A 14,492-nucleotide genomic window follows, 5' to 3' on the forward strand; every position below is an offset into this window, starting at 1 on the left:
TTTGGGGATGTACTGTAGGTTGAGTTTTTGTGGATGTACTGTAGGTTGAGTTTTTGGGGATGTACTGTAGGTTGAGTTTTTGGGGATGTACTGTAGGTTGAGTTTTTGGGGATGTACTGTAGGTTGAGTTTTTGTGGATGTAAGGCACTCAACATCTGCTCCCATAAACATATTTAATAGTACAGTAACTCTGATTCCGTCCGTACTTTGAGTGTAATATAATTCTGTAATATTATATAATGATAAAGCTCAATTTTAGTTGAACTGATTTCTATACAATACTGTCATTTTGTGAATTTTGAATTTACCGGGTGGCAATAAATACAAAATGAATTTTCTATTAATTGTCATCCGTTAATTCAAAATTCACAATACGACAATACTATAACTTAAACCAGAAACAGCATCATCATGGTATTTTAATAATATGTTGTTCTGCTGTAGATGTCAAGGGATAGGAGATGACCAGGGATTTCAGATGGACATGTGGTGCTGGAGAGAATGTTGCGAGTACGAATGCCCGCTAGACAAATGTCGCTGTAGCGTTAACATTAGCGAACCAGACATCCGTTCGCCGCGAGATGGCGCTATCACGCCACCGACTAAGCCTAATGTTAATGCAAGCGTTATTGGGTTAAAAGACGCTCAGATGAAGACATTGGAAAAACTAGGCGCAAGAGCAAGGCCTAATGTTCTTTCTGATAACGCACAGGTAAAGACAGGTGATGACAAACAGGAACAGGTGAAACTGAAAAAAGAAAATACTATACTTGTGAAGACAGAAATAAAAACATCCAGAATTAAAAAAGTAGGAAAGAATTCAGTGTTCATTCCACAAAATTTACATACGACAACTTTACCGACAACGACAACTTTACCGACAACGACAACTTTACCACCAATGACAACTTTATCGACAACGACAACTTTACCATCGACGACAAGTTCAACTTCCACAACAACTTCACAATCCACAACAAATTTTTCTTCAACAAAAAAGTTAGAATACAGAAAACTAAACAATAAAGAAAAACCTGTAAAAATGATTGACATCTCAAAGTATTTGACAAAACTGAAAAAACCAAAAATTACAAGGATACCTTTTAGAAGAATTAACATTTTTAAACCTTCCAAGTCTAAAAGTTCAACTTTTGGATTAAGTTCCCCTAAAATAATCATTTTTAAACCAAAAGAGAAGTCTATCAAGGATGACGATGATAAATCAACACGTAGAAACAATGCCAACTTGGCTCCGGAAATTAGATCCCCGGATGTGCCTTATCAGATTGAAACACGTGAAACAGAAGATATACCATCGAAACTGAACTCAGCATCAGAATCAATAAAGATGACATCAACAACAACAACATCAACGACATCAACAACAATGACAGCATATACTACAACAGAAATATCAACAACAACATTTAAAACATTTCTATCAAAAACGAAGCCTTTAAAAACAACTAACTTCACATCAAAGCCTCGTTTGAGCTTTGATACTCCTTTAGAGATCACTGGACAGGATCCGACTGGGATTCCCCTAGACGGGTTGACGTCATCGCTCTTTGGACAGTTCTTCCTGACAAAAGTGGACTTGGAAAAGGAATTGGACCTACAGAAGGACGTGGAGTATATACCAAATAAAGTCAGCAATTTCTTCAACCTGGAAGATCCCTACCAGTCATACCAACCAGAAGTCAGTGTGTCTGTCTATACTATCGGGGAATCCGACGTCACCACGGCCAATCCAACTAATAACGGTGAGATGTTGGCATCTTCAACGATACCACCACCTATCAAATCAACAACGAGTTTCGCTTTTACAAATCTGCAAAAAACAACTACTCCTGAACCTATCAGACCCACAAGTAAACCGACAACAACAACCAGCCAACTGACAACAAGCCAACTTACAACAACCCATAAATTGACAACAACCCGTAAACCGACAACAACCCATAAACCCGTCACAACAAGTCAACTAACGACAACAACAATTCATAAAATCACAACAACGCTTAAACCAACGACAACCCAGAAACCAACAACTACCTTGGAGCTGTCAACAACCAGGAAACCAGCAATATCACTAAAGTTTGCAACAACAACAGCCAGTAAACTTACAACAACACGTGAACCGACAACTACCAGTAAGCCCGTCACAAGGTTACCTAGAGTATACAGGTTACCTACAGTTTACCAACCACCAATTCCTCCACCTATACCTCCTCTGATCAGAAATTCAAATTTTTTCTCTAAATTCAGTAAAATTATTGGGACTAGAAAACGTCCAATGCAAACAGCTACAGCTCCAAGTCCTTACAAAAGTCTGCAGACCTCCAGTGGGAAAATTAATAACGCCGTACCAAGTACTAAAAGGACCAATAAAAGTAAAAATACTAAATTTATCGTATCAAAAAATAATACAAGAGTGAAAACTAAGGTTACACCAACATCTACCACAGCAAAATCAACGACAATAAAAGCGACGACACAGCCGACGACAATGGAATCATCAACAACAATGGCGACAACAACTTCCATAAAACCAACAAAATCATCGACAACAACAACTTATGTAAAACCATCAACGACAACGGCCTCAACTACCTCAAGATCAACGACATCAAGGGTGACAACAACTACCACTCAACTATCACCAACAAAGGCAACATCTACCACCATAGTCAGTATAACAACAAAACCAACGACATCGTCGACCTCAAGACAAGATCACGGTGTTGATGATGGTGTTGATGAAGAGACAGTTCTGTCCCCTGTGTCTATACCTAAAGTTGTTCCTTACTTGATTTTCTTTCCAGATGAAAAAACCAACAGCCAAGGAGGATATTCAAAGCAACAGCCTTCTCATTTAGATATCAAGAAACCTAAAATTGTGTTTGAACCTAAGAAAACTCTGTTGACTCCAAAATTAAAACCTCGTGTAGACGCAGGCCAAATGGTAGACCAATCTAAGTTTTTTGGCAACTCATCTTCAAATATCAATAGTAACTCGTCTTCAAATATCCACCAAATTATCAGCGTGATGGTTAAAGATATCATCTCAACAAAAATCAAAATCAATGACCGGGAGCCGACATCTATCCCCATCGTAACGGCCGGGAACAGAATCAAAAACATTACTGAAATCTACGGAAAATCCTCATCAAATTTTAAGGTCTCACAATTCAACTCCACTGTGATTCCAAAGGACAATGGGAAAATCTACATGGAGGAGAAACTTCCAACATTTGAACCCTACACCCCGACCAATGACACGAATTCCACAAACAACAAGATGTTTCGTGACGTCAAGAATGTGGTTCATCATAACTTTGTATTAGACAGTTTAATCGAAAACATGGCGAATTTCTTAAAGAACGACGAGTCTAAAATTCAGTTTCATTTGAATGAAGATCATCATGACAAGAAAGCAAATAATGTGTTAAATATGAAAGAACAGATCAAGGAACGGATTGACAGTAGTATTATGTCTAATGGAGATAAATTAGATTTACCTGGTGCCGTATCTGATTTGAACATCACAGAAAGTATAGCTCCACAGCGTACTCAAAGTGAATCCCAGGCAAGACTCGACCTTCAGAATACAGTATTGGGTAGTAACGAAAGGTTTAAAACTTTTGAGAGGAAAAACAAGAATCTAAACCAAGGAAAGTTAATTCGCTGGTTTAACATTAACAGCAAGGTTTACCGAACAACGCCAGCTTCAGACACTGTCACAGAAGTGACGTCAAGAATACAAGGAACCACTCCGACGTCATTTCCTGTTTTACAAACCATCCCTCCCTTCCCAACTCATGCCATACCGTTGCGTCCAACTAGTCAATCTACGTCTCTTAAATCGACATTAATATCTCTGCTACCTCCGCCAATTCCGTCAAAAAACCTGTTCTATCATCGTCCAGGTCAGAATCCGGCAGACTTACCACATCCTACAGTCAAGGTTCAAGGTACATCAACTCAACATGTAATATCGACAACTAAGTCAAAAACTATCCTCGCAGACAAACGCAACCCGGAATGGCCGGATACTCCATCCAGCTTTCCTTTGAGTGAACACTATTTTTCATTACAAGCTCTGAAACCGACCGATGGACATACAACAAGTGCTTCAGAGAGACTGACGACGACAACGCCGACAACAAAACAAACGACAACAAAACAAACGACAAAAAAACAAACGACAACACCACAGCTGTCGACAGTCACTCCCATATTCAACATGCCGGGTCTGTCACTTGGTGTGACTACTCCAATCAACAAAATTAGTCAGCTTTTCTTTCCCCCAGACTTTACGCAGAAAAAATCCCTAACCGAAATCATTAACTCGGATCCGAGAATCGTGGAAGGGGTCTACACCAAAGATGTGTACCCTCCATCACGGGAGCAGATCAACGCTTCTGACGTCATACTGTCAACCCCGTACCAATTGAAAGACCCTGTCTCCAGAGTGCCTCTGTTTCTGAAAAGCACGCCGAGTAGTATACTCACAACATCCTCTCAGCGCCCTCTGTCAGAAAAGGTACATAAAACACGCTCTTCTTCCCCAAGCTTACCAACAATACACCGCGTGATTAAGTTAATGCCCAGCCGGAAAAGGAATCCGACATTACAGCCAAATAAAGGTTCGGAATCCGCTATACTTGAAAAAACTTCAGAGAATCCCAAACCCGACCTTACACTCGGAAGTGAAAGATCGAGTTCGGGAATCGGTAACTCTAAAATCCAACTCTCTCCTGCGTTTACTTTTTCTAATGGATCAGCCTTAACCACAAACGTACATAGAAATACAAAGGAAGTCAGGACTTTCCGAAATGTTGGCAAAGACATCTTAAAGGAAATCTTCAAATCACCTAAAGTAAAAAAGCACGAGATTCTCTCTGGTAAAGTGAAATTACCAAGGGGTAAAAACGCTGTGATTTTAGACATCGGACTTTTGAATAAACTAATGGACACCTTCAAACAATGGCTAACAAGTATGAGATTACTGGTGGTCGAGAAATAGCGTAGTAAATGCTGTAATTCATTCTCAGTGACGTATGGTTGTTGTCAGTGAATTTTGTTTCTCAGGACTTTTTGTGGTGGGCAACAAATACTAGTAACCCTCAGATCTTCCGAAGATTTGAAGATATGATCTCTTTAGCTATTAATTACTATTCAATAAAGAAAAGGTCTATAGAATTTACCTTTTAAATTTGGGCACTTTTTCATATTCTTGTATATAGCTATACTTTTAAAAGAGATCATTAAGTATACAACTGGTAACTACAACGACCATCGAGTCCTATTAAAAGTTGTTTCAAAGCAATGATGGATCACCAAGAAACGCCCTATTGCCATTGAGCCGTGTTACACGAATTTATCAATTCCAAGGAAAATGCCAATATTAAAATATATCACCTACTGAATGGAGATCACATCTAGCAAAGGATGGTTAGTGTAACGTGGAGACATTACGTGTAAAATATTGAACTTGCAACTGTGGTGCTCTTGTCTCGTTGTTCATATCTTATTCTACAATGAATGGTGATCACTTCAGGCATTGCAGATGATTTTTTATATAGAATAGAGATATTATGTTTAGCATCTTGATGACACTTATATATATATATATACTTCATTATTTTATTTAATTCTACGTGAATCGATACTAAACAGAAAGTAAAAAATTGTATAGTTCCATTGCACTTGAAGAAAACTCAAAATATACGTTCCGGTTGAAAAATGAGAAGGAGGTTATGTTTCAATATTAATTCAAAATGGCGACAAATACGTTGTATCCTATTAAAATGTTACCTCAATATTAGTTTGATTTAGGGTTCTCCGATCCTCGACTACCCTTGATGTCCCGGAATTGTTTTAATTCGTACGATAAGTTTATCTGCCTTTTATATAGACAAATTTAATTAGCCTCCTGGTGTTAATATTATTCTCAGTTATTCAACGTATTGCTTGGCTTAGTATATATACACCAACATCTATAATATACTTCATATAGGTAAAGGGGATCAAACTACTGGTGCCTTTCTGATTGATTTGATCTGAACTTGTATATTTATTGCATTATATCCGTCGTTGTTAAAATTGCGACAGCTTTGTCAAATGCTATGGATACCACCATATACCATCACATTGCATTCCATTTGTAAGGCTTAAGGGAGAAATAAAATTTTATGATGAAACAAAAAAACCTTTGAGGTTAACGATCGGATAACCTTAACATTGATATTTTCAGACTATCTGTTGAGAACTTACAAAAGGACCGATATATACCAAACAAAGTAAACCATCCATTAGTTTATGAAGTTTCATTGCACTGGAATGTCTAGAAAACTCACAATATACGTTCTGACTGAAAAATGACCAAGAGGTTTTGTTTAAAAATCATAAAATATGGGGACCACCACGTTACATCCGTTCAAAATGTTTTACCAGTATCGATATTTAGTTGATTTGACATTGATTTTTATAGACAATTTGTTGTTTGGGATAATCATTTACATTGATTGCCAAAATTAACTGCAAATACTACCCTATTTATGTATTTATACTTACTGTTGATTTGAAAATAAATTGGTTTGAGCTATTGTTTTGCACTCTATTATAAGTTGCTAGCTGAGATTCATTTGTTGGTTTTATTTTACAACGTTTGGAATCATATTTTGTTTTTGACAGCATTTCTCACATTTTTTAGAAGAGTTAAGGTCAGATGACACGTTCCGCAATTTTACCAGGAATTTGTTATTGATTTACTACTACATTGACAAGCTTTCTTGCAAAAAAAATAGAATACCTTACCAGGCATTTCTGCAAGATATAAAAGTATGGAATTTCCTATATAATCTTCTTGAAATTAAACTTAAATTGCTGATATAAAATTTTTTGGAATGTACATATCTATATAGATAGATGGATATATAGATAATGGAATTTCCTTTATAATCTTCTTGAAATTACACTTAAATTGCTGATATAAACATTTTTGGAATGTACATATCTATATAGATAGATAGATAGATAGATAGATAGATAGATAGATAGATAGATAGATAGATAGATAGATAGATAGATAGATAGATAGATAGATAAAGACACAGCACAGGTAAATTCGCTGTATTGGCAACGACCGGGGCCGGTACTTGAACTCACGACTTACTGAACCCACGCTCTAACCACTTGGCCAGTTAGGCATATACCTGTATACATTTATGAATAAAATTTAAATCATTATGAAATAATTATAAATAATTATAATTCAATTGGAACTCTTCATTAAGAAGAGATTTTTGAAAAAACTTAAGTTTACTCTAGGTAGAACTAATTTATCAAAAATGTACTAGTATATCACGTTTATTAGACCAGTTCTTGAATATGCTTCTGTAGTATGGGACGGTTGTAATATGTTTGACATGGAGAGATTAGAAAAAGTTCAATTAAGTGCTGCACGGATTGTTACTGGTTTACCCATTTTAGCATCTACAGATTCTCTCTACGCAGAAACTGGCTGGGAATCTCTGGTCAGTCGACAAAATAAGGCTAAATTAATAACCATGTTTAAAATTCATACAAATCAAGTACCTGAGTACTTGAGCAATATTATTCCTCCCGTAACAAAAAATGTCTCAATATATCACACAAGAAATAGCGAAAATTATAGTGTTCCAATCTGCAGATTAAAACTTTACAAAAAATCGTTTGTACCTGACACCATTCGGAAATTGAATTCTCTCAAATTAGAAGTTAGGGAAGCAACGTCTCTCAACATATTCAAGAAAAGCATTACTGAAAGTATTCCTCAACCTCCAAAATATTTTTCATTTGGTAAACGCACTATTAATATTTTACATACCAAGTTGAGACACAACTGTATTTTGAATTATGATCTGTATAGAAGAAGCATTATTGAATCACCCAATTGTATTTGTGGTCAAAAGGAGGATATTTATCACTTTTTCTTTGTATGCAAGAATTATGTAAATGCAAGAAACAATCTTTTTGAATTACTTTTTAATAGGCTTGATGAAACAACTTTAATTAACTCACATTTGCTTCTTTGGGGTAGTGACAATTTGTCTTACAATACAAACTGCTTTATTTTTTCAGCAGCTCAAAAGTTCATTAATGAGTCTGGAAGATTTAATAATTAAATTCCTTTTTGCTTTTGCTTTCTATACTGTATATTAACGTTATCTACTATATATTTGCAATTACTTTGTAAATGTATGTCTATGAATTTAATTATTATAAAGTCAATAACTATAAGTAACATGTAATATTACATGTACTATGACAATTGTATATATTGTTTGTATTATCATTAGGAGAGGAACTTGTAAGTTGCAAGAACTTGTTTCCAATCCTTTTGTGTTATTTACACAATAAAATATGTTCAAATCTAAGAAGAGATACGAAATAGATGCGCAAGGAACGTGTCGTCTGACCTTAATAAGCATAATTTAGTTTATACAATAAATATCGTTGTCTTCACTATATAAAGTCTATACAATGGGAGACAGAAATGTTTACTATGATTATTCAGAAGGTACAAACAACTTTTCATTATACATCCATCAATGTTCCCTTCTTGTTACCGTCAATTTTACAGAGTGTGATACGATTTTCGGATTTCCCACTGAGTTTCCGATTCCATATCACAATTTTCTGAAACTAATGACATACTAGTAGAATAAATTAAATAACTTCCGTAGTTTAGCGCGTTTGTTTAAAAATAGCTTTATTTTGTGATTAAACGGCATGCAATTAAATGAAAAAAATGAATAACAAACCGTCAACCATCTCAAAAATCCATAAAACGAAATACCAATTCATAGCAGAGCAACATTGACCTCCAAATAGATAGAGGTATGATCAGGTGTCATGGCGGAGTGGGCATCTCTGCTGACCGGTGACATCCACCGTGTGTTCTTTGTCGTAACCGGGAAAAACAGAAAAGTCCGTAGACATTTAGGTGATTAATTATGGTCTAACAATTAATATGAGAAACGTCAGTCGGCGTGCGACCCAGTGGAGGATTGCAATGCTGACAAGGTCGTTGTATCGACCATAGAACTTACGAAAAGATTACTTCAAACGAGACTGTTTATAGTCCTGTTTTATAAATAATGTGAGCAAAAAAAATAATAAAATTAGCACCCAATAGTAATGCATGTAAGTGTATTCGAAAATGAATGTCACATTTTGCTTTGGGGGGATTTTTTTTTCAAGCATGCATATACTTTTCAGCAGAAAAAAAGAAAAAAAATCATCGAGATCTCTATAGATGCATTGCTATTTACTTGGTAGTCTATTCTCACTGAATGTAAATTTTAGCAATGTTCAACCGTATTTCTTTCACAGCTCAGTGTATTGTTATCAAAAACCATCAAAAAATGATGGAAGCAATAAATTGGGACAGACTGTAGTATGGGAATCGGTAGGTAAAATCTAGGGCTTCAATTCATGTGAATTAATTACTGTCGGTTAAACACAGATCTGGGTAAAAAAATAAGTAGCAATTTATTCGGAAACGGAAACTTACAATTGATACAGCTGGTTTAATTAAGAGCTAAAAAGCTTATTTTTTCTAAATAAATTCCAGATAAAGGATCGCAGCTGATAATATATAAAATATGGAGCGAGAAATTAAAATTAATTTTTTTGAGATGGCTCGATGGTCGGGACAATTTCTAGACTGTATTTATATGTATCTTCTTTTAAAGAAGAGCTCTTTATGAAAAAATAATTAAATAAGACTCAGAGTATCCGAATTATGAATTTTAGCGACAGAATAACGTCTAAACCCGTTTCTCCTTTAAATCCATTCATTACTTTCCAAAGGAAAGTTGAATACTACACTACTAGTATATAACAACACATACACTGTGTGGAATTAGCAAAGTTCTACACACAGCAGCTATTTAATATTTGGCATATTAAATGTTTTAATACATAATGATGACATAAAGTTGGATCACATGATCTATCTACTTTAATGAAACATTTCCTTAAATTGAACTTCGTCTTAAACTGGTATTTAACACTATGCAATTCTTTTTGTTTTGCCTCGGACTAGAATGTCTCGAATTCATGCATTGGATGAATCGCGTCACGTGATTGTCTTATAAATTTCTTAACACGGCGAGCGTCAAAATTTTTTTTGGCAACATGGCGGACGTATTATTATTTGAGCTGATTTTTTACACAAACGTTCAACCATACCTTTGATTTTTTTAGAGTGACCCCCCCCCCTTTTTTTTTGCCTGTAACGTAATTTACGCTCCGTCCCTAATGGCATCCAGATCAGACGACTGACGAGGAAGGGAAAAAAAATAGAGAATTGAGCTGTGAATTTAGTTGCTATATATTATCTTTTGTTGTTTACATATCAAACTTAACGTCCTCGACAAAACAGTTAGGTTTGTTAAAAAAATTGTAGAGTCGGACGGGTATAGTCCATGTAAGCCTCGGCTCCACCTCTCCTTCTATGGACTTTACCGACCCCACAAATTTCTGTAAACAGTCAGTTACACACTTTATATGTAATCATATAGCCTTGCAAATAACGCGGTTCTTATGAACTACGTGACATGAAAAGGGATTCTGATAAAAACCTTATATTTCCTGACATATTACACTAAGAATTCATATTCTTCCGCTCGACAATAATCTGGCGCGGATCCAGTGAAAATATATCTAGGAAAGGGAGTACAATAATCTGGCGCGGATCCAGTGAAAATATATCTAGGAAAGGGAGTACAACGATCTGGCGCGGATCCAGTAAAATATATCTAGGAAAGGGAGTACAACGATCTGGCGCGGATCCAGTAAAATATATCTAGGAAAGGGAGTACAATAATCTGGCGCGGATCCAGTAATATATATCAAGGAAAGGGAGTACAATAATCTGGCGCGGATCCAGTAAAATATATATAGGAAAGGGAGTTCGAGGCTTATTGACGGTAACATTTCAATGTTAATTAAGGTAGTCCTATACTCGGCACTAAATGGGCTCAATCGTTAAAAGCTTAGCTTTAAATGATAAATATACATTCTAGCAATACATATACAAAAGAAAATATGTATGTTTACATGATAGTTTATTTAATTTAATTTATTTAATTATCCATGAGGAGATCGTCCCTTCCATCTCTATATGAATAATCTGCGCAAAACGACCGTCGAATGACTGTCACTGACAAGGTCCGACAACTCTTGCATGGCGTATATCCGGGCTCCGAGGTGTCATGTTGCATGCATATTTATGACGTCACGTTAACTATTGCTTATTATGAGCCGACAACCTAATCACAAAAAAGCCGGTAGCAGTGGCGGATCCAGCGCCGGCGCGCCGGGCGCGCGCCCCCCCCCCCCCCCCCCCCGTTATTTTTTTTTTTTGGTGGAAAAAAGGCCTCAAGGCGGCCCCCAGACCCCCTGCCTTTAACTGCGCCCCCCCCCCCCCGTTTTCAAATTCCTGGATCCGCCACTGGGTAGTGACCAGAGTGTGTGAAGTCTAAGGGTTCAGAGTTTGTTGTAAGTGTTAACACATGTCCACTCAGCTCCTGACAATATATGTATGTTATACATGTAGTGTAGCTCTCACATCGGCTTAAAACGCGGCCAATACACGACTCACATGTGTAGGGAATAGACACCCATCTTGCCGTGGTGTATTGAGAAGATAATTAAAGTATATTGATTCATGCAAACATAGATACTAAAAAGGTAGTAGACTAAAAACGATGCATAGGCGTCGGAACCGGGGGTGGGGGGGGGGGGTTGTGGCAGGGGCGCTTAGCCCCCCCCCCCCCCTTCACTTTTTTGCAAATTTATACACACCAAAGACCCTTTTTTTGCTAGTAAAAATGTGTGATAAATCTACCCCCCCCCCCTCCACTTTTTTGCAAATTTATAGACACCAAAAGCTTTTTTTCTTGTCAATATTTTTTTATAAATCTCTCCGAATTAGTAGAAGGACGTAACCATCTAATTCTTTCATCAAAACAAGTTATAAATGACGCTGGTTTACACAGAGTGAAATTTGCAAAGATTGCGTAGTCTGTTCTCAAAGGGCGGAAAAATATTGTTGATCTGAAATTGGCATGTCTGAGTGGCTAGCTTTGAAAAAGACAGGCCTTCGCACAGGGGCATCGTATCCGCTCTACATTCTATATATATAAAGAATACACAAGGGAAGAATCGAAAGTAGGACACGATTTGTAAACAATGTTAAAAACAACTTATTTGACAATTGCATATTAAATTACGCCAATTAAAGTACATGCCAAATATATCGGAACGAATGTAATTAATATGCTTACAGTACGGTAGTTACATAAGACGAAAATGTTCCGAGACATTTTACAGTAGAGAGAGAAAGTACAGAGTTATCTTTTCTTGGGCGAAGAGATTGAGTGTCTGCAGCAGACAGTGGTATCAATGGGATAAAAACGCTTTTTACCGAGTTTATTAGGAATATTTCAATATGAACGTGTTTTTTGACAATATTTGCGACATTGTGTGGGAGGATTTGCGTACCTTTTGTCAAATAAGTTGTTTTTTAACATTGTTTACAAATCGTGTCCTACTTTCGATTCTTCCCTTGTGTATTCTTTATATATATAGAGTGTAGAGCGGATACCTTGACACAACTACCCAAAGTCCAAGCTGTTATTAAAACGGTTTTGAATCTTTTTGTAGGGTAAACAATAGAGCGGTGATACAAAATTGTCAGTAAGACCCAAAAATTGTATTGAGGGCAATTTATTTTTTAAGAGTACAATACGTGTATATATACATATTGATTAAACTAATGAGGATGTTTGAGACAGTCATAGCCGCTTAATTAAATATATAATGGTTTAGTTCCCATATCATATTCATTCAGTAGTGAAAACTTCCGATCACAAAGTTGCAATAACTTCACAAATACTCGGTTCTTCACAATCATTTATGTGAACACTGCGACGTCACAATAACTGGGTTTTTTTCCAATCTGATAAAACATTTCACTCAAAAGCTCAATGCGCCTGTGCATAATTTATTCCATTTGGAGAATCTCTGACAGCTTCGTTAACTTTCGGAGGTGCCGGCCGAGGGTTTGCTGTAGCGGACTTTGGGTCGCCGTCTGCCGCGGCTGTTCGCCTTCCTTCTCTTCTTAACAACAATCACTATGACAACCACAATGATCACGATGACCCCACTGACCCCTATGACGACCAATATGACGTAATCGGTTTCTTCCTGTGGCGGCTCTTCCGATTTGGTTGCATTTCCGCTCTTCGCAGCTAAAATTGAAAAAAAAAAAAAAGTTTCCATGAGGCTATTTTCCTATTACCACTACATCAATACAGAGTTTGATCATTTCATTATGTTGGCAGCTCGTCTCCTTTTTGAGCCAGTATCAGACTTACAAACCGAACATTTGCATCTTTTTAGCACTCCCAAAAAGCTGTAAAAAACAACCTTAAATGCATCAGACTGCAAGGGTTTCTATAACAACTTCCATTTCAATTTATTGATGTGAAATTGATATATATTTCACCATAATTTGCTGATATGTGTCTTAATTTTGATTTTATTCCGTATAAAAATGGAAACATAAACTGCTATACGGTAAGGCCATTTATTTAACACGGTTTGCAGCTTGACATCTTGTAACTGCTTATAGCTAGCAAATGCTCTAGCAAGATCGTATGTAGCGGTTACATAGACCTACATGCACATGAACATTAAGAGGTAGCTGCCAGGAGTTTAACTTCCAGGAGATTGAACCAAGGCTGTGTGTTACTCAAAGAGTTTTACCAATATTACTGGAAAAAAAAACAACACGAGAAATTGCGATTGGTGACTGTACTATTATAAATGCCTATTTTAACCTTTTTTTTTGGGGGGGGGGATTATGGGAAAGCTGGATATTACTCTCAATGTAACACAAAGACTTCGAATTCATTTTCTTGTCTTCTTCATTCCATGAATTTGATGATCAAGCCAAAACAGCACACATGTAAAGAGCACTTCACGTCTTATGCATTAAAACAAAAACTAATGTCGGGCGGTGAATTATTAATTAATTCTACAGAATTTATTTCCTGCTGTCATCTTATGTAACATTGTTCGACCTCCCAGCTTTACTTGGCCGTGTTATTTTTTTCTTTCCCCTTTTTGGGGCTTGAAAATTGGCTCTTTTTGTTTCCTTTTTGTTTCCTTTTTGTTTCCTTTTTCTTTTTTGGTTTTGTTTAAAGGATAAAAAATATATAAACATCATATAATGATCTAACTCTGAAAAAGCTTCATTTATAGTAAAATGGCCCTATAAACTTATAAACTTATAACTATTTGGTCGTTATTAAGATCTGTGCTCATCAATTATAAATCGATACTGAAATATGGACAACTTACTACTGTTAAAAGACGCATAAATATACGGCGAATGAAAAAGGCACAATGACTAGGGATTTTTTTTTTTTTTT

At 36.3% G+C, this 14,492-nt stretch overlaps 1 protein-coding gene across 1 annotated transcript; it reads left to right on the plus strand.

The window, feature by feature from the left end:
• The first annotated feature begins 1,364 nt into the window (after window positions 1-1,364).
• On the plus strand, window positions 1,365-6,601 carry LOC128170883 (mucin-4-like). The gene has a single exon (XM_052836640.1). The coding sequence runs from the start codon at window positions 1,388-1,390 to the stop codon at window positions 5,027-5,029; it is 3,642 nt and encodes a 1,213-aa protein (XP_052692600.1). The 5' UTR covers window positions 1,365-1,387; the 3' UTR covers window positions 5,030-6,601.
• Window positions 6,602-14,492: the final 7,891 nt, after the last annotated feature.

The sequence above is a fragment of the Crassostrea angulata genome, chromosome 2 (assembly GCF_025612915.1).
Source record: "Crassostrea angulata isolate pt1a10 chromosome 2, ASM2561291v2, whole genome shotgun sequence".
Classification (NCBI taxonomy): Eukaryota; Metazoa; Mollusca; class Bivalvia; order Ostreida; family Ostreidae; genus Magallana; species Magallana angulata.

Excerpts from the sequence above, each read along its gene's own strand:
- LOC128170883 (XM_052836640.1), top strand. The coding sequence starts at position 1,388 with ATGACAGCATATACTACAACAGAAATATCAACAACAACATTTAAAACA.